Source organism: Anser cygnoides, chromosome 1 (assembly GCF_040182565.1).
Source record: "Anser cygnoides isolate HZ-2024a breed goose chromosome 1, Taihu_goose_T2T_genome, whole genome shotgun sequence".
Classification (NCBI taxonomy): domain Eukaryota; kingdom Metazoa; phylum Chordata; class Aves; order Anseriformes; family Anatidae; genus Anser; species Anser cygnoides.
The window spans coordinates 46463024-46481545 of NC_089873.1; the positions used below are offsets into that span (position 1 = coordinate 46463024).

Here is an 18522-nt window from a genome sequence, read left to right on the forward strand (position 1 = left end):
TTACCAAATTGGGAGCGAGATGGCTGTAACACCGCATGCTCATCTGAAGAAGAAAAGAAGCACAAGCCAGCAATGAGGATATGTATGTATCTTAATGCTCTGAGTGATCCCGGGGGCTGGTGGTATGCACCTTTGTTTCCCCTGTTCATTTGGTCAACTCTGACTGTTCAACTAGATCGATTAGGTCATATAGATCATGAAAAACAATTTTCAGAAAATAATAGCATCTAGTTTTGCTTCAGTCCCCCTCACTGGAAGGAGACTTGTTAAAGTCCTCTGAAGGGCATGAAATCCACTGAAGCTTCTCCTTAACTCATGTCATCAACTGGCTAAGCCAGCCACCTTCATTTCAAGCTAGGTAAATAGCGCTTTAACATAAGGCAGACAAGAGAGGGAATATGGCCCTGCAGCTGGGAATAGGCCATTCCTGAGCCCATTTGAGTATCACCAGCCCAACTAAAGTGATTGTGCCCCTGTACTCGGCTCTGGTGAGGCCGCACCTCGAGTACTGTGTTCAGTTTTGGGCCCCTCGCTACAGGAAGGACATGGACGTGCTCGAGCGAGTCCAGAGAAGGGCGACCAAGCTGGTGAGGGGTCTGGAGAACAAGTCTTACGAGGAGCGGCTGAGGGAGCTGGGGTTGTTCAGCCTGGAGAAGAGGAGGCTCAGGGGCGACCTCATCGCTCTCTACAGTTACCTGAAAGGAGGCTGTAGAGAGGTGGGGGTTGGTCTATTCTCCCACGTGCCTAGTGACAGGACGAGGGGGAATGGGCTAAAGTTGCGACAGGGGAGGTTTAGGTTGGATGTTAGGAAGTACTTCTTTACCGAAAGGGTTATTAAGCATTGGAACGGGCTGCCCAGGGAGGTGGTGGAGTCACCATCCCTGGAGGTCTTTAAAAGACGTTTAGATGTAGAGCTTAGGGATATGGTTTAGTGGAGTACTTAGTGTTAGGTCGGAGGTTGGAATTCACCTACAGTCATGAGTCAAGATCAGTGTCAGCACCTGCCCACCCATTATCCACCCTGAGTGAGTGCCTAACTGTCCTGACACCCAAGGCAGCCAGGTGTAGCAACATACACCAGCACAGCTCTCATATCTGGCTATTGCTTGTCAACGTTGCTCTTTCCTGCCCCACGTGCACTGATGGCAAAGTAAAGGAGCTTCTTCTGATGCCACAGTTGCATTGTAGACAGAACTAGTAACTACAGGCTGGGGCATTTCTGTTTGTGTGGAATGCAGGTCTAGGACACAGATAGGATTAACCAAGCCACAGCTGCAAACTTGGTTCATCTCAGACTATATAAGCCTGGTAGAAATTCCAAAAGGTGAGAGGAAGGGGAAGAGGTTTGTTTGCTCTCCAAAACAAGAACCCACTAACCCAAAACCCCTTTTTAAGAAGGAAGTGTTCAGATTACTCTTGGGCAATTTTGAGTGAACTTTTAAGAAGTGTTTAATGTCCAGTCAGTTTCATAAAAATTCCCCCCCTCCCATTAATGTATCTTAATTTCTTCTTAATACGTGTGTTATACCAGTAAGAGCATTCACTATTTTTATCGCCTCATGCTATCAGTTTTTTGCAGTGAGAATAATAATGAAGCTATCAGTAAAAGATGAGAACGTAATGAAATGCAACACACACATTTCATAGTATTAGGTTTGTAAAACTTTATTTTTAACTCTGAAAATGAATTTTCCCCAATCCAGTTAAGTACAGGAAAGCTAAAACACAATCCTAACTGACAGAGAACAAGCCACAGTTCACAGTTCTGAGTAAAACACTGGAATAACAATATAAGCAACTATACTACTTATATATCAAATTTCTCTTCACAGATATTGTGCCCATGCTCTTCATAATCTTCTCTAGTTACTACCATGTCTTCAAAGTCATCGTTTTCAGAAATGAGCTTCCCACCTTCCCAAGAATAAGTAATAGGGCTGAAAAATGAATAAAACTATTGTTAATTTTATCCAAGTTCATTTAAAATATAAGTATGCAGTGATGATTTCCAGTAATTATTTAGCGATACCTAACAAAAAATATCTAAAATCAGAAGAGACTGTTTCAAGATAATTTTTTTGATTGCTAAATGAAACCATCCAGCACCAGACAAATTTTGAGACAGTTTCAAATTTTACCACTGCTAAGTGGCTTCCTTTTTTATAAAATATTAAGTACCTTTTGTGGGAAAGGAAGTAGAGATTTCTTTGTATTTACTTTGTACAGGTAACAATTCCTTAATATTTAAAAATACTCTTTAATAATACTTTAAAAGGTAAATTTTTTTTGTACTATCAAAGACTACTTGTTTTGGCTCAAATGTAAATTCACTTGGTGTAAAGATGTTATCCCTTCCAAATCCATAAAGTGGCTACAATACTAATGACATGACAGCATTCCTGTGCTGAAAATTCTTTCAAGTAAAGGACTAAACTCTAATTGTGCATACTTATGTATCCAATTCTCTTGATGAAACTATAGTCTTACTGATCGATTTGTAATAGGACTGTTCCTGGAAACACCTACTTGTGTGCTTAACTTTATTAGGCAAAGTAACAGACAAGCAGGCGGTCTGTAATACATTGTTTGTCAGAAAACACACCAGATTAAAACATCCTTCTTGTACAATGTTGGTTCACTTAAATTAAGGGGATGAATTTAAATATTAATTATCCTTTTATCAGCAAAAGAAATCCTACTTTATATTTTTTTCTGCTAGAAGAAAATGCTTATTCTGTACAGTTTAGGACTTACTTTTCAGGAAGAACAACAGAAACATCATAGTCAGTTGGAGTGAGGCATCGAACTTCAGAATAGACCCGATCTCTGAAGCCCGGAAAAAGGGTGTTTCCTCCAGTCAGAACTATATTCTTGAAGAAATGAGGTTGCATTTCTTTAAAATTAAAAAGAAATAATAATATCTGTAATTAGAGACTAAAGATTTATTTAGAAATTGAAGTTTATTCCCAAATTTGTTATGAATTCAAAATGGAGTAAGAAATACTCAAAGTAGTGATCATATAGTGATCACATCAGTTAAATAGTTTTAATGCAAAACAGGAAAGTGATCAGTCTGTTCATTAATTATCAAAGCCAAAGTCTAAAAAATCACATTTTAATTGTCTGTTAGATTGCATGCCTACCAACACATTTCCCTTTCAAAAGGGATTTTATTTTGTACTTAAAAAAAAATATATACATATATCATTTCATAGCCTCAACACCTCCGTACTTATGTGTTCTCACAAAACCTATGGAAGTCTTCTTTGTAGTAACATTAATGTTACTACTACTTTAGTGTATATAATCTGTAACATGAAAGCATTAATACTACTCCTGAAAAACACAGTAGGCAGAAAGGTTTTAGACTTTGATGCTTGAATGACTGGACTGGCTTTGGCCAGTTTGAGTTTTCTTTCAGTGAAGAAATATTCTAAAACATAAAACTAATTTCAGGTATATTCTATCATTGAAGACATGTAAGTCACATTAGTAAATGATGTTGGGAAGAGTTCAGTATGCAGTGATTAACTGAAACAGAAATAGAAGCCAATCTATGTACCGCCACAAAGCTCTGTTTGCATAACACGGCATCTTGCAGACAATAATCCGTCCTAGGGCATGTGACACATACCAGAAGACAGAACAGTTCACATCTTAATAATTGGCATATTGAGAGTATTAGCATCCAAAGAGTCTTAAGAAGCTAAAAGAAACAAACAACGAGAACAAATTTCAGAACACTTGAAGTTATACCTTCGGGTAAATTCTGAATAGAATCAACAATAGCTTCAGGAATTCCCATCTCTTGAATACCAATATCTGAAGGATGGAAGAGTATTTCTGGAACTGCAAATCTTTCATTTGTTAGACGAAGTATTTGTTCACCAGTCTTGTATTTTCCACTTAACACCATCTCCTCCCTTGGCTAAATTAAAGATAAGGATAGTAACCACAGTTTAGGAAAAGAAATTATATCCTGGAGTCTTTAGCTAATCTTTTTCATATACTGCAGTGGAAGGCCAAATATTCTACATTAAGTTATACTACCTACGAAGTCTTTTAAGAATAATACAAACTGTGGTATTAAATTTGAGTCTATCAACTTATCAGCTGCAGTTTTGCCAATGCAAAATACAGTGAATATACGCAGGAGTGACACTTAAGATACAGGGACTGCTTTTGAAACTCTGGCCAACTCAGTAAATAAGGTAACACTGTTAAATTTTCATTCCTATGAAGATTTTCCAGGCTGTTCTACTAAACAGCTCTGAACTTTCTACATACTAGGGCATTTAGATGAAATTCAGAGACTTACTAAAACAAAGCAAAGCAAACTTCCTTCAACAAATAATAAAAAAAAAGGCACAATACAATAACGTTACATGATAATTGAGAGTAGGGTGTGTGACAGCACTACTATAGAAAGCTGCAAGTTTTAAATAATAGAACATAAAGTCCTATGCCAGAAATGTAGCATTTCATTTTCATGCCAACTTCCTAAGGAAATGAGTGATCCGCTGTCTACTTTCCCTCTCATCTGAGATGCAAATTAGAGGAAAACTTTAGGTAACTGGTCAGAATCCGTTTTTTCCACAAAGCTCACAGGATTCTCAGAAGGAAGGTAAAACCTACCTCCAGAAGAAGGAGGTAGCAAAAAAACAAGTCAGCACATGGAATTACTTCTTAGCTACAGTGGTTGCAACCAAATTAACACAAATGCAGCGACTAAATACACGTGTTATTAGGTTTGCACTGACAGCAATCTGAAATCTGAGGATAGTCAAGTGCATTTGGCTTTGTGATTACATTTAGATGTATACTACAAGTTAGTATCATTGTATGTGTGAATTGCTATATACAAACAAGCTTCAGGAAGAACGCAAGCTAAATAAATGCTTCATTTTGAGCAGTTAGTGTGTGTGGAATCATCCTATGAAACAACAATATACCGTTTGACAAAGTCAACAAAAATAGATGACGGATTTTGTCATTTTTCTACCAGAATATGGAAGGAAGAGATGGAGCCTATGCCATCATTCATTATTCAAACAATACACAATATTTCTAAAAGCATCTGAGCTACTTCACGGATTTGCCACTGAAAATTAATACAACTTGTGATACTCGGGCATTTTGAAACTTTAGCCAGTTAATGCATAGCACAGAAAGAAGTTACAATGCAGCACTAGAAAAAAAAGTCTATTTGACCATCAGGAGTGTATCTGTGCAGGGGAAAACAGTCCAAAAATACTTAAAATATTACCTTACAAAATCCTTTTTTGATTGTGCTGAAGTCTGGCAAAACATAATCTACCATTACAGTATTTTCCTCTCCTTTCAATCTAAAAGAGAAGAATGCAAAACACAACAGAATAAAGAACAAGTTCTACATCCCAACGATTTTTTACTGACTGGACTTCTCTTGCCTTAACTGGAAAAATTTCTAATTTACAGGATATATTTTTTTTCTGTACAAATAGATTATTCAGAAGTACCAACTTTTACATTTAATAGCATTGTATCCATACTTGGCAATCTCCATGTCCTTGTAAAAGTCTTGAGACACATAACACACATCTTCTTTTACTTGGTTAATTACATGCGTTTCATCCATAACATGCAGTTGCCTGTGCAAAACAAACAAACAAACAAAAAAAAAACAAAGAAGTTTGAGAATAATTATAATTCTTAGTATTACCTGTTCAAGTCTTGCATTGGAGATAGGTTACCATAATTTCAAATCACAGAAATGTACTAGTATCTAAAGCTTGCATTCAATTTACAAAAGCATACCTGATATACCAGAACTTAGTATTTTATTACATTGCAACTTAATAAACACAAATATCTACCTGCGTTTGCCCTGTCTTAAGAAGAATAGCTGTAACTCTGCAATTAGTTTTAATAGCAAAGGTATTACACCTTTGCTATCTCTTTACCTAGGTAAAGTCTTAAGCTGAAAGAACTTAATAAAATGTCAACTCTATTGAATTTTATTTGTGGTGTAGATAGAATCAAAATGTAGCACTTATTTGACAGCTGACTTATGAACTACTGAAACATCTGAGAAAACATATAAGAACCTGTGTAACTGTGAACACGCACACACCCTCAGCAACTTCAAAAGCCCTGGCACTGGGATGAATTAGGCTGTTGGTTTTTAATTATTTTTTTGATGGTCTAAGCTCAAGATGACAGCAGATTATAATAGACAAAAATCCCCTTTAAACAGCATTTAATCTAAAATTCACATAACCAGAAAGAATATCCCCATAAACTTCCCGCACATTTTATATCAAGTCTCAAGATGATGGTCAGTAATTAATCCCTTACTTTACCTGTAAGATATTATCTCCTTCAGATGGTTGGTTAAGAGTTTTCCTCCAACATTAATCCTACATAAAAAAAGTAACACAAGGAATTCTGTAATTATTAACTTCAGGCATAACAAACAATTCTCCTAAAAAATTAATAATAGCGTTTACCTGATAATTGCCTCTTTCTTCTTTTTACTTCTGCAATATGGTACAATATGTGTAAAAGAGTATCCACTATCCACAATGATACAACATAGCTCAGATGGATTATCCCGGAAATACCTGTGCGCACTAAGAGCTCCAGCTGAAAAACAGAAAATTTCATTCAAACTTTACATGAATATACACTTTTAGAATTCGCATTGATATGAAAGTGCTTTAAATTTTAAATGTCTTTTTCAGACTTCTAAGAACTCAATACAGAACACTATAGCCAACAAGTGAACTAATTTTGACAGTGGATAAAATTAAGTATTGTATATCCTCTCCCCCTTTATTCTTTTTCATGGATTCCAGTGCACGTTCTGTTCCCTCTCCTGTGGTCTAAACAGATTGATCACACCACAATTTATCAAAACAATCTAAAGGGATATCTATTTTTCAAAGGGGTTGAGATGTTATTTTACCATTTCCTGTGATCCCTGTAAGGTAATGCATTTCTCGACCACAATGCTGCATTTTATTTGAAATACAAAGCAAAATTAAAAATCACCACCACCCCCAAAAGAGGAATGCTGTCAAAGTCTCCACACAAATCTTTGGTAGACTTCCTCAAATGATATCTTATTTCAAAATATATTCATTATCTCTGCCATCTTTTTCTCCTCCCAGATTTACTTTAATTATATGCAAGACACTCTTAAAAAAGTAGTATAAAAGTAAAGGTTCAATTTCCATAAAAATTTTGAATCGAGTCTGAGTACACGTATTAGTGTATTATTCAAGAACCAGGAAAGAAATTAAGTGATTTGTATGTGTATGCATTTAAACATAGTTGGAATTTTAACCTTGAAAATAATAATATGTGAAATAGAAGGGGATATACTCACCATTTACTCTAAGAACTGCTTGAAACTGATATTCTTCAAATAGGATTTCATTCATGGATTCTTGTATTGAACTGAAGTTAAAATAAGGTTCAGTGATAATAATGTTGGTATCTACAAAATCCACCTATGAAAAATACACAAAGATTGTCCTTAAACAAAAATTAAAAAATAATCCACTATGACATTTTGCAGCAATTGAAGACTGTGTAAATTTGAAGACATGATTATCACTTGCCATATCTGTTAGCAGAAGCTAGGCTTATAAACTTTTACTTTTTTTTTTTCCCCTTTGTGAAGACTTTATGAGCAGTGATACAATTAAATGTATTCATGGTTTAAAACATAATAAAAGGGAGCACCTCCTTATATACTCTGCTCCTGTTACCATCCTTAGATATTGTAATGTAACATTTTAAAGAGATACCCATAAAGAACACTACAATACTCATAAAAGATACTTTACACCAATTGTATCAACTACAGCAAGATTTCTTTTCAACAGCTCAGCATTTGCATCAAGAAATCATGTATCTATTAACCAAAGACAAAGTCCAGCACAAAGCAGAAACAACAAAACTCCCAGTGACCTCTTACAAGGCCAGCGAAAGATCCTGGACTTTCTGTGTTTGCTAATGCCTCGAATTCCATTAGAGAAAACTTCACAGTTATTTTCACCATAACTAGATACAGCCCCAAACATATTACCAGCTGTATCTCCCTCTGTAGGTTTTACTCATGAAAAAACAAACAAACAAACAAAAACTGTCAAGGAATGGAACCTAGTTCCAAAATGTAAATGAAAGCTAAATACCAAAAGCCAGAACTGTGTATTTTTAAGTATGAAGATTAAGATATTTAAGGTACTCTTTCATTCTGTATCCTACATATTAACAAAACAAAACAAAAACTTTCAGAGTAAGTAACAATACACCATATTTAAAAAAAAAATACAAGAGAAGCCTTATTATACATCTTGGGCTACATCCAGTTGGTGTGACAAACAAGAAAATTGCATTTCATATATTTATATTTTATAAATTCAGTTTATTCATTGGCAATAAATGGTCAGCCAAAAATACAGCTACTTAATGCCTGTCTTTTGGCCTACTGACTTAGTTCATCACTATCTTAAATGAAGAGTTTCTTAATCTCTAAACCACATTGTATCTGTCTATAATGATGTTTTTGTTTTTTTATTTTACAAACTTGAACTCTTAATTATATTGATGTGAATTTAAGATTGACATATGTAAATTGACCTCAGTATGGATACACACAAAACTGGAAAGTTAAATGCTTTTGAAATTCCTATACCAGAGCTCAAAGTCATAATTTTCATCAGTTTACAATAAATCCTTGTGATTTCTAATGGAAGTCACTTACAAAGAGAATAGTAAGCTCAGCAGTTTTATTTAATATTTGATGTACTTATGTTAAATCCACTTGTCAAGGCTTAACCTACACAAATTGATTATTTAAAAAAAAAAAAAAAGAGAAAGAAAGAAAGAGGCTCTTACTTGATACATTTCTTTTCCAAAAAGATAATCCCAAACTTGTCTCTGGACATCCCAATTAACCAGGTAACCCTGTGGGAATTTTGAAAAAAAAAAACCAAAAAACACTACTATTTAGAAAATAAAAATATACTTCACTTTTTAAACAATTACTAGAGATCGAAAAATGTCAAAATTGATGATCTGGCAGTATAAAGAAATCCGAGAGTAAAAGTGTCTAAATTGTCACAATTCTATGCCAAGAGTAAAGGTAACAAGAAATAAACAATGTTACAAATATCCTCCACCTAAATCAAAGAATCACAGAATGGTTTGGGCTGGAAGGGACCTTAAAGCCCATCTAGTCCAACCCCCTACTACGGGCAGGGACACCTCCCACCAAACCACATTGCCCAAAGCCCCATCCAGCCTGGCCTTGAAGACCTCCAGGGATGGGGAAGCTGTGTCGACAGGTACTGTCTTTAGAGGAGGACATACATGATTTGACATTGATCAATCATTAAATCATCCTACTTCATTCATACCACTACATACTCTATACATTCATATATACAGCATACTCTTATATAAAAACCATATTCACGTGTTTATCAGTTTTTAACAGTATGCAGACATAAAAAAGGCAGTCTAACATTTGACAAAGAGATTCTCCATAGTAACAACTGTCCAACTAGCATATAAATTTAAATCACATACGTACAGGTTCCAAATAGTTATATATATTATACATTTATGTTATATACTTGACAGATGCAGCGTATGGGGGCAGCACCAGGTGGAAACAAGACTACACGCAGATTTTGAATTCCAGCTAAGGAACTTGAGGTGTGACACACAGATAAGGCTGCCAGAAGCTGTGCAAGAAGAAGAGCAAGGTAACTCGTTCCCTGCACACACTTACTGCGTTTGGCAGCAGCGCTGTGACACTGCCCGCTGCCCAGCGTGCCTCTTGTACGTCACGACACCAAAACCTGCCGTGGGCGCACACGGCACAAGAAGTATGCCAGGAAGCACCTGCTGCTGCCCGGCAGCGCGGCTCGGCTCAGGCTCTGTCCCGTTACCTTCTGAAAGGGGAGGATGTAGAAGAGGCCCGAGGGGTCCTTGATCTCATCCAGCTGATTCGCCGTGAAGGTTTTCAAGCGCGCCGTCTTCGACCTGAACTGGCAGTTGGGGATAACGCTGCGAGAGACGGGCACAGCTCCATGACACACGTCGCAACCGGCCTCGTCCCGTCACGTCCCCGGGCCGCGGGTCGCCTGGAGCCCACTCGGGGCCGGGGGCTACCGGGGGGCGAGCTCGGCCCTGGCCCCCCCCATCCCTCAGCTCCCCCCCCCCAACCCAGCGCTGAAGGAGAGGGGCGGGGCCTCCCCCCACAGCCCGCGGGGGCGGGGCCTCGCGGCGGCGAGTGCGCAGGCGCAGTACCGGCGGTGGGCGGGGGAGGGAGGGGCCCAGTTCGGCGCGGCTCGCCCCGCCCCGCCCCTCACCTGACGTGCGCGTGGCTGTAGCCGATCTTGGCGGTGTAGGCGCCGTTATCCAGCACCAGCGTGGCCATGCTCCCCACGGCGCCACGGCCGCCGCCGTCCCAGTATTGATCCGCCACCGCCGTGGGTCTCTGTGGTTACCATAGAGCGGAGGGGCAGCGCGCGCGCGTTGCCTGTCGGGACGCAGCCGTGCCGCCGGGACCGCCCCACGCCGAGAGCCCGCCTCCGGCGCCGGAAGCTGTCGCCGGGGGAAGTGACGGGTGTGGGGCCCGGTGCGGCTGCGTCACGGCACCGCCCCCTAGCGGGGAGGACTGGAGGGTGTGGGGGGCTGGGGGTGGCCTCTTCTCGCGGATAGCCAGAGATAGGGCTGGAGGGAACGGCCTCAAGTTGCTCTAGGGGAGGGTCAGGCTGGAAACGAGGAGACATTTCTTCTCAGAACGAGCGGTCAGGCCTTGGGACGGGTTGCCCAGGGAGGTGGTGGGGTCACCGTCCCTGGGGGTGTTCGAGGAAAGGTTGGGCCTGGTGCTTAGGGACATGGTTTAGTGGGTGACATTGGTGGGAAGGGGGTGGCTGGACCAGATGATCTTGGAGGTCTTTTCCAACCTTAATGATTCCATAATTTTGCTTTATCCATTACATACCATCACAGCGCCTGCTGTCATTCAATAAAATAGGTAGCGCAGCACTTTGTATCTCCACGTAACTCCCCCAGAAACATAAACCGTAAGGATAACTGCTACTCCGTGTGATTCTTGTTCATCCTAACAAACATCAGACGTCTTTCCATGAGCCACCATGTGCAGCGGAACACACCAGTTTTTAGACCAATCTCTGCTTGTCAGATCTTAAGGACAGCATCATTAATCCCTGCACTAGCAGATCCGTTCTTTGGCTCTTGAGGTGAGGTCACAGGAATTACCAGAGGTCTGTTTCTCCAGGTCAGGAGTTCCAGGATTCTGTTAGAGGACACTGTGAAGTGTTGTTTTCCTTCTTTGTCCGTTGACAGGTACCATAACAGTAAATTTTGGTTTTGTAATTAAAACTCCAAGCCCAAAACACACAAAACACAATGCTTTAGGTATTTACAGATTTACAATGAAGCACACAACATTATTCGTAAAATCATGTAAACGTTACTTCACCCTTTATTAACGATATAAAGTTCTCAGAGTAAGAGACAAATTCATTATAGCTGTTGCTAACTTTTGTCTTATGAAATTAAATGAGAAAGCCAGAATTTAATTAATTCCTTTTCCTCTTCTAGATACCAGCTCCAGCTCTATTAGATTATCATTCGTTATCATGTAATAACTTGTATTGAATTCAGTTAGCTGTTCTTTTTTTTTCTTCTGTTTTAGATCTCATAAAATAAATATCAGGCCCTTAACAGTTCACTTACGTTTATGTATATAAGTATTTTAAATCACTAGGAACTAAAGATTATTATTATTTTTTTTTACTATCGTTGCTAACAGGGGACAGGTTGCATACGTATTTATTGTGTTTGCTTACACACTCACCCAGATATTTGCATGGCACTTCTGATAAAACTTCTTTGTTGTTAATGGAGTACCTAACAAAGTCAGTGCCATAGCAAGGATACAAAAATATGACCTTCAAAGTCACTTTTACACAGCAGCAAACTTTGTACATTGATATTTGTATATTGTATATTACAATAGTTTAGAATTCATATTTTGTGATGGTTTTCAACTTAGAGCAATGGTCCATCAGACTACTCAAGCTTTGCATGTCTGGAATTGTTTGGTTTTTTTTTTCCATTATCCCTACAAAGCCATGCTGAATTTCTCATGCAGCAAGTATAAAACAAAGTACACACTGAAAGCAAATCAGAACTTCTTAGGTCACACTTTATTTGTTCTTTTTCCACATCCTCTACTGCCTCATTTAATGGAAAAAATAATAACATTTTTGTTAATTCTTCTGTTTTCTTCATGTTTCTGAAGTTACTTTGATTCTAGTTATGTATTTTTTCCCTGTCTGTATTCCATTCCAGTTTACACAGTGAAGGAATCCACACGACCACATGAAAAGTTGGACTCCATCTGCACACCCCCTGCAAAGCACAGAAATGCTGATTTGCTGTGCTCTGTTGGAATACATGGCCTCAGAATGGTCAAACAGTGCCAACTGTGATTTTGCAGGTTGTTTAAAGCATCCAGAAGTCATCCCTGAGGAATGCGTTATTGCATTCTTTGATCCTGACGCCAGAAGTGCATCCTGGACTTGGCACCCATAAACTGAACACAGTGCGCCTTTCTTTGCCTAGCTGATGGTGAAAGATGAGCAGCCTGATGGGAAATGCTGTACGGCCTTGGGTTCTAGGGTCTTCTATTGAAGGGAGGGAATTCACAGATAGGCTGTAGAAACTATCTGTGGTAAATATGAGCCAAAGATCTTCTTTGAGATCATTTTACTATCCCGGACACACCCATTAGTGGGGTTCTTTGTTGGTGTCATGAGGGCCAACTGCTCTTTGAAGGAGGAAAGCCAGGAGCTGAGGTAGATTCTGCAGCCACGAGGGCAGGGCCTTCCCAGCCCAGGCCTGTCCCACCACCCCTAGCCAGGGAGCAGGGCAGGCAGGGCAGGGCTGTGGGGGTCAGCCCAGAGCCCAGGTCATCAGGCAGGTTTCTGGTGATGAAGGAAGCCTGAGGCCAAGCACAGAAGTTAATTCTCAGGTCAGTTCTCAGGAGCAGATCTGGTGGGGTCAGCCAGGGACAGACACAGCCCAAGGTTCATCAGGCAGGTCTGTTGTGACCAGGCAGATCTAAGGTCAAGAAGGAAAATCAATGGGTCAGGTTCCAGATCAGCAGGACCCATAGCAATACATGCACAGATCTGCCACTACAGCCTCCCCTTCTTTTCTTCTCCTGTGACTGTTGTTTCTTGTTGTATAGGGGTTCAACATGATAAATCAAGAGCAAAGAGCCTTTCTTGCTATATGAAGAAATCCTACACAGCAATGTTAAGGGCAAAGTAGTCAGGAAGGCTAAACCACTCTTTCCTGCTTGTGGTTGTATTAAGGTGACAGCTGATGAGACTCTCACAAGGTTCTTCATAAATGATTGCTTTCCTCCATTCAGAGCAGATCTTTAGGATGTTGTTTTAAGCATCATCTTCACATAGCGGTGGTCTAATTAGCACGAGCATTTTACCAGAAATTCATCTGCTTGAAAACATGGGACTGTGATTTGAAGAATCAGACCACAGTCTAATTAATATAGTCTGGGGATATCCTGATAGTAATTTGTGTCAGGATCTAAAAAGTACCAGATATTCTGTTCCAAGCAAGAGGGGTTGATCTATGCATTTTCCTCCATTCGATGTGCTCCAGGAAACTGGGGAGAAAGTGAAGTCATGACTCAGATCAGCCCTGCCAGGTAGGAATATTTCTGTTTTCAGTTTCCATCAGCCTGTCCTCTGGACTTACCCTTTTCTACCAGACCTATGTGAGCAGAACACTTGAAAGAGAACACACAGCATGGGTCCTGCTTACCTTGTCCCCTATATTTTCTTCCTTGGTGGGAAACTAATCTATCACGATAAACAACATTTCTCCAAGAATTCCAAGATATTGGGTATTTTTTTTCTAGCTGAAGAAAATAGAACTTAAAACATAAATAAAGGCGTTAGCAGCTCATTTCCACTTTATAAATCTCTTTAAAGAATATAATGAGGTCAGTATTACACACTGACTGATTTTTAAATGCCTGGAAAAATCAATTGAAAATGTTAATTTCCTGACCTATTTTTTCATCTGTTACTGCTTCATGTATCTGACTTGAAGGTCCTTGGGGTTTTGGTTCATTGCGTGTAAATTATTAATCTGTTATGTATATGAGAAGCAAAGAAAGTAGTGTCTGATGTCTTTCCTCTCCAGCTCTAGATTATATTCTAGAGCCAGCAAATGGTCTTCAGAAAGAGGTTACACCTGAAAAACATGCCCGTTTTAGCTATTTATTTTATTTTATTTTATTTTATTTTATTTTATTTTATTTTATTTTATTTTATTTTATTTTATTTTATTTTATTTTATTTTATTTTATTTCTGATTAAAAATATTATTTAGAGCACCTGGTTACCCACCACTGAAATTCTCAAGTTACATTTTCTAAAATGAGGGAGCCCCAGAGAAGATGGTTACTGGAACAAAACTATTACCGGTCATTTAATTTTTAACTTGCTTAGAAATTTTGCCACAGCATGAGACGCTATCCTCATAAAATTATCATAAGGCTTTATACGTGCCATGATTACCCTGAGAAATACAAGCACCTGGAGAAGAACCTGATTTTAAAAGTCTAGGGGTTTGAGTAAGTGCCAAGAAACCGAGTTTAGGGGAAATATGACGTGTACATGCACATGAATTCATTCCTGTAGCATTTTATGTCAGTAAGCGTTTCTTGCGTTGTCCCTTTTGGGCAGCGCGGAGCAGCAGTGGCCATCCTGGATCATGGCTGGGCAGGGAAGAGGCCCAGGAGCAGGGGCTGTTCCTGGACAACTTCCTATGGAAGAAGAGTTGACAGCGTCAAATTTATTGCTGCCGGGGTTGTTGGTTTGCTTGGCACAGCATTTTGGACTGATTTTGGGGATTCCGGATGGAACAAATTTTAGGAATGTTTTTTGTAGCTGTAAATGAGCATTGCTTGTAAAGAGAGGTATAAAAAGGATAAATGTCTCACTTGGCTCATGAAACTGAACAAAGGAGCTAGACTAATGGAATTTATCTGGAAAACTAAGAGGAACTCCAGATTTTGCTTCCGTGAACGACCTCGTGGATGGATCTGTCACAGCTCTGACACTTGGGGAGCACGCGATGTGCAGGTATTACGCCAGCTATTAGCGCACATAGGCAAATGAGCATTTAATCTGGAGGAATCTCTGCTGCCGCATATTAGAACCATTTGTGGTACACATTACACCTTTCAGCCGCCCTTCACGACAGATTTCTCACCCAGATACCGACCAGTGTCGGTGGCTTGGGGCTGGGGGCACGGGGGGGAGGCGGGAGGCAAGCTCCGCGGGGCAGCCGAGGGCACGGAGGGAGAGCGAAGACCAGACACCGGGACGGAGAGGGGGGACACCAGAAGCACCGGTCGTCCTCCCGAGGGGGTCGTCAGGCACCGGGGGGAGGCGGTGCCCCCCTCCCGCCCCGCCTCGGGCCCGCCTCTCCCCGTGCCGGGCGGCGGTGCCACCGCCCCCCGTCACTAGGCGATGGTGCAGCCAAGATGGCGGCGGGCGCCGAGTGAGGGGGAGCGGCGGCAGCGGCTGCGCGCCCCGCGGTCTGCCCGAGCAGCTCGGGCTGGGGCGGGCGGAGGGATGAGGCGCGGCCCCGGTGCCGGCCGGTCGTCGTGAGGGGCGCGGGCAGGCGGACGCCATGGCGGGCATCATCAAGAAGCAGATCCTGAAGCATCTCTCCAGGTCAGCGCCCTTGCCCGGGGTGGGCTGAGGCGTGCGGGGGGGATCGGCGGCGGGCGAGAGGCCCCGAGGCCCGGTCAGGCGTGGGGCGAAGAGGAGCCGGGCATCGTTTGGCCGGCGGAGGGGAGACCCGGAGCCGCCTCACGGGGGCTTGGAGGGGGGCGAGGCGGCTCGCCAGGGCTCGTCCCGCCGTGACAGCCGTGGGCACGGCCACTGGCCCCTCGCCCGGCGGCGGAGGGGGGACACCGAGCGAGTCCCCGCCCGCCGCGCCGTGCCCGGGGGGGGCGCTGAGGGACGACCCCCGGCGGCCGCGGGGGGCGCCCGGGGAGCGGGGAGGAGCCGGGGGGCGCAGCGGTGCGGGGTCCCTGCGGATCCTGCGGCCGCCCCCGAGCTGTGGGAGCGCCAGGTGGGGCCGGGTGGCCAAGGCGGCTGGCGGCGGCGCTGCCGGAGGGATGAGCCAACTTGGGCGGCTTGTGGGGAACTTAACTGCACCCGGCGTGGGCAGCAGGAGGAAAAATTGTCACACTGGAACGTTTTGGGGGCTGTCAGGGTCCTGTGCGGGAAGGTCGTGGAAACTATGCAAACACACAAACTGCACAACAATTCCCAAAAGCCACAGCTAAATTTCTTCCGTTTGTAAAGAAAGGCAAAAGCCTAGTAGGTACCTCATCTGTCACAATACTGCAGCACTGTTGTTCTTCAGGATTTACTTTTATAAATTCAGTATTGCTTGAAAAGTTGGCCCCATACTACTTTTTTTTTTTTTCTTTAACATTTCATTCTGTTTTTTTTTTTTTTAATGGTTTTTCAAAGGTGTTTATCTTACTGTTAATTAACAGAGAAAACCAAATAAAATGCCAGATTGTCGTTTGACAATTGTGCCAACGGTGCACAGGGAAGGCACAATTCCCATTCCCAACCCGTCGCTGTCCGTCCCTTAAAGATGATGTATCAAACAACAGTGAAGTAATTTTTCTCCTCCGCCCTGTCTGTGAGCTTTTGTAGCTGGGAATGCTGATGCAGAAGTCTTGTTTTCGCAAGACGGTAACTGAGCACTGCGAGAATGGGAATGCTGGACGAAGATGTCATCTGCCTTGAGCGAGCCTGCTCGTCAGCAGTGTGCAGGAAATCACTGAGCTTAATTCACTGATACGGTTCACTTCCTATAGCACCATTTAGCAAGCTGTATCAGAAGGGAAGTGAACTGGTCTCGATGCTACAGGTTAAAGTAAAACACGTGTCTAGTAACTGAGCACGAGTAACGTGAGCTGGCTCTTGTCTGGTTTGTGAAATAAATAGCTTTCGAAAAGCAGCGTTAAGTACTTTTTGATGTTGATAAATCTGTATGTTTTCTTGTGGGATGTGATGACGCTTATTCAACAAGACTACCTTAATTGATTGGTGCAAGTTTTGGCATTTTTGAAAAGCTTATGGGATATGTCTAACGATCTGAGGTTTGCAGTTTAAAGCTGAGGCTCACGATCATTGAGGCTACACCAACATTAATATAGTGAAATACAGACCTTATTATTAAAGCCCTTATTATGGGTGTTCTTAAGCACATGATCAGATAATCTTTTCTCCCTGCAGAACTGGTACTTCAGTGATTGCAGAACTTGGTTACACCAGAGAACAAATTCAGGTGGCTCTTTGAATTTCAAGGATTTTTTTTTTTTCCCCAACAAAAGTCACAACATTGTTCTTTATTTCAGGTTTTCCTTTCTTATTAGATTTTATTAGACTGGGGTTAACGTAGGCTTCACACATTGTTTTGTGTCAGTCTGGAGCCAAAGGCATAAGGAAGTTCCTGTAATAGAGAGGGTGCCAAAAGACACTTTCACTTCAGATTCTATTACTATATTGGTTCCTGTTCTGCAATTCTCATAGTTCCTCAAAACTGATGCCTTTTTGTCATCTTCACCAAGGGAAGTATTACTGTCTGGATTGAAACGTACTGTCCACGTATAATAAAGGAAAAGTTGAAGGAATTATCCAGTTATCTTGATTTATTTTCATCTTTGTTTCCTCTCTTTGTATTCCATTTTTGGTGATTAGATTTCTCTTTGAACAAAGCCAAATGTGATTTGTACTTCACAGAACAAATAGAAGACATAATCTTTTACCTTCAGTTACAGTTCTCTGTGCTTTCCTTTTTTCTTTTTTGGTCACAAATCACAGAATGGTTGAGGTTGCCAGGGCCCTCTGGCTGGCATATTGTCCAGGCCTTCCTCCCCGAATCCCACCCCCCCGGATATTGATTTAGCAATATTTTCTATAGAGATTGCTGCAATATCTGTCACCACATCCATTAGCAAATTTCAGCTTTCTTACAGCCATCTGGATATTGCGTATGCAAAACTAAAAGCGTAATTTGTGTCATTCAGTTATTGTAGCTTCCATTAATTCAGTTTTATGGTGCTTTTAGATGGACTGATGGACACTGGGGGTGTGAAGCAGCCTTACGCTATATTTGTTATCTAGGGGAAACTCTTATAGATACGGATCTTTAAGGTCTGAAAAGAAGGAGAAGAGGGAGATCCAAACTGGATTCTGAAAACGTTTTGATATCTAAATGGCTTTTTAGATTGTAAAATATTTTTTTTTAATACTGTATTGCAGCTTAGAAACAAATCTGCAGCTTTGTAACAAATCTGAACCTTCTTTCAGGGTCTGCTGGTGGGTTTTCAGTTTTCTTACAGTCTTTTAGAAATTTCTTGAA

At 41.3% G+C, this 18522-nt stretch overlaps 2 protein-coding genes across 5 annotated transcripts in view; one reads left to right on the forward strand and one right to left on the reverse strand.

Moving 5' to 3' along the window:
* Positions 1-1649: 1649 nt before the first annotated feature.
* Positions 1650-10583, reverse strand: ACTR6 (actin related protein 6). 2 transcript variants are annotated; one of them, XM_048061148.2, is made up of 11 exons: positions 10368-10583; positions 9945-10062; positions 8887-8955; positions 7370-7493; positions 6489-6624; positions 6342-6398; positions 5532-5630; positions 5267-5345; positions 3757-3928; positions 2755-2893; positions 1650-1937 (listed from the first exon to the last, which is right to left on the reverse strand). In XM_048061148.2, exons 1-11 carry the CDS (start codon positions 10433-10435, stop codon positions 1808-1810), a joined length of 1191 nt encoding a protein of 396 aa, XP_047917105.1. In that variant the 5' UTR covers positions 10436-10583; the 3' UTR covers positions 1650-1807. The 2 variants fall into 2 exon arrangements, with proteins under 2 accessions (XP_047917105.1, XP_047917106.1); XM_048061149.2 differs by lacking the exons at positions 1650-1937; positions 2755-2893; positions 3757-3928 and adding an exon at positions 3020-3706.
* Positions 10584-15580: 4997 nt separating this feature from the next.
* BLTP3B (bridge-like lipid transfer protein family member 3B) overlaps positions 15581-18522 on the forward strand; it is a 56861-nt gene continuing 53919 nt past the window's right edge. For 2 of the 3 annotated variants that reach the window (XM_048061147.2, XM_048061146.2), the window contains exon 1: positions 15583-15806. Coding sequence is in view for 1 of the 3 variants with exons in the window: in XM_048061146.2 (XP_047917103.1) it covers positions 15763-15806 (44 nt within the window). In the remaining 2 variants the exon portion in view is untranslated. Of the gene's footprint in view, positions 15807-18522 lie in introns of all 3 variants that reach the window. The other variant, XR_007162318.2, reaches the window with a different exon arrangement.

Bases quoted from the DNA above. Each gene is read 5' to 3' on its own strand.
- ACTR6 (XM_048061148.2), bottom strand. From the start codon at position 10,435: ATGGCCACGCTGGTGCTGGATAACGGCGCCTACACCGCCAAGATCGGC. The intron at 8,956-9,944 runs GTAACGGGACAG...AAATTCCCACAG, and splicing joins ACATCCTCCCCTTTCAGAAG to GGTTACCTGGTTAATTGGGA. The intron at 5,346-5,531 runs GTATGGATACAA...CTTCTCTTTTAG, and splicing joins AAGGACATGGAGATTGCCAA to ATTGAAAGGAGAGGAAAATA.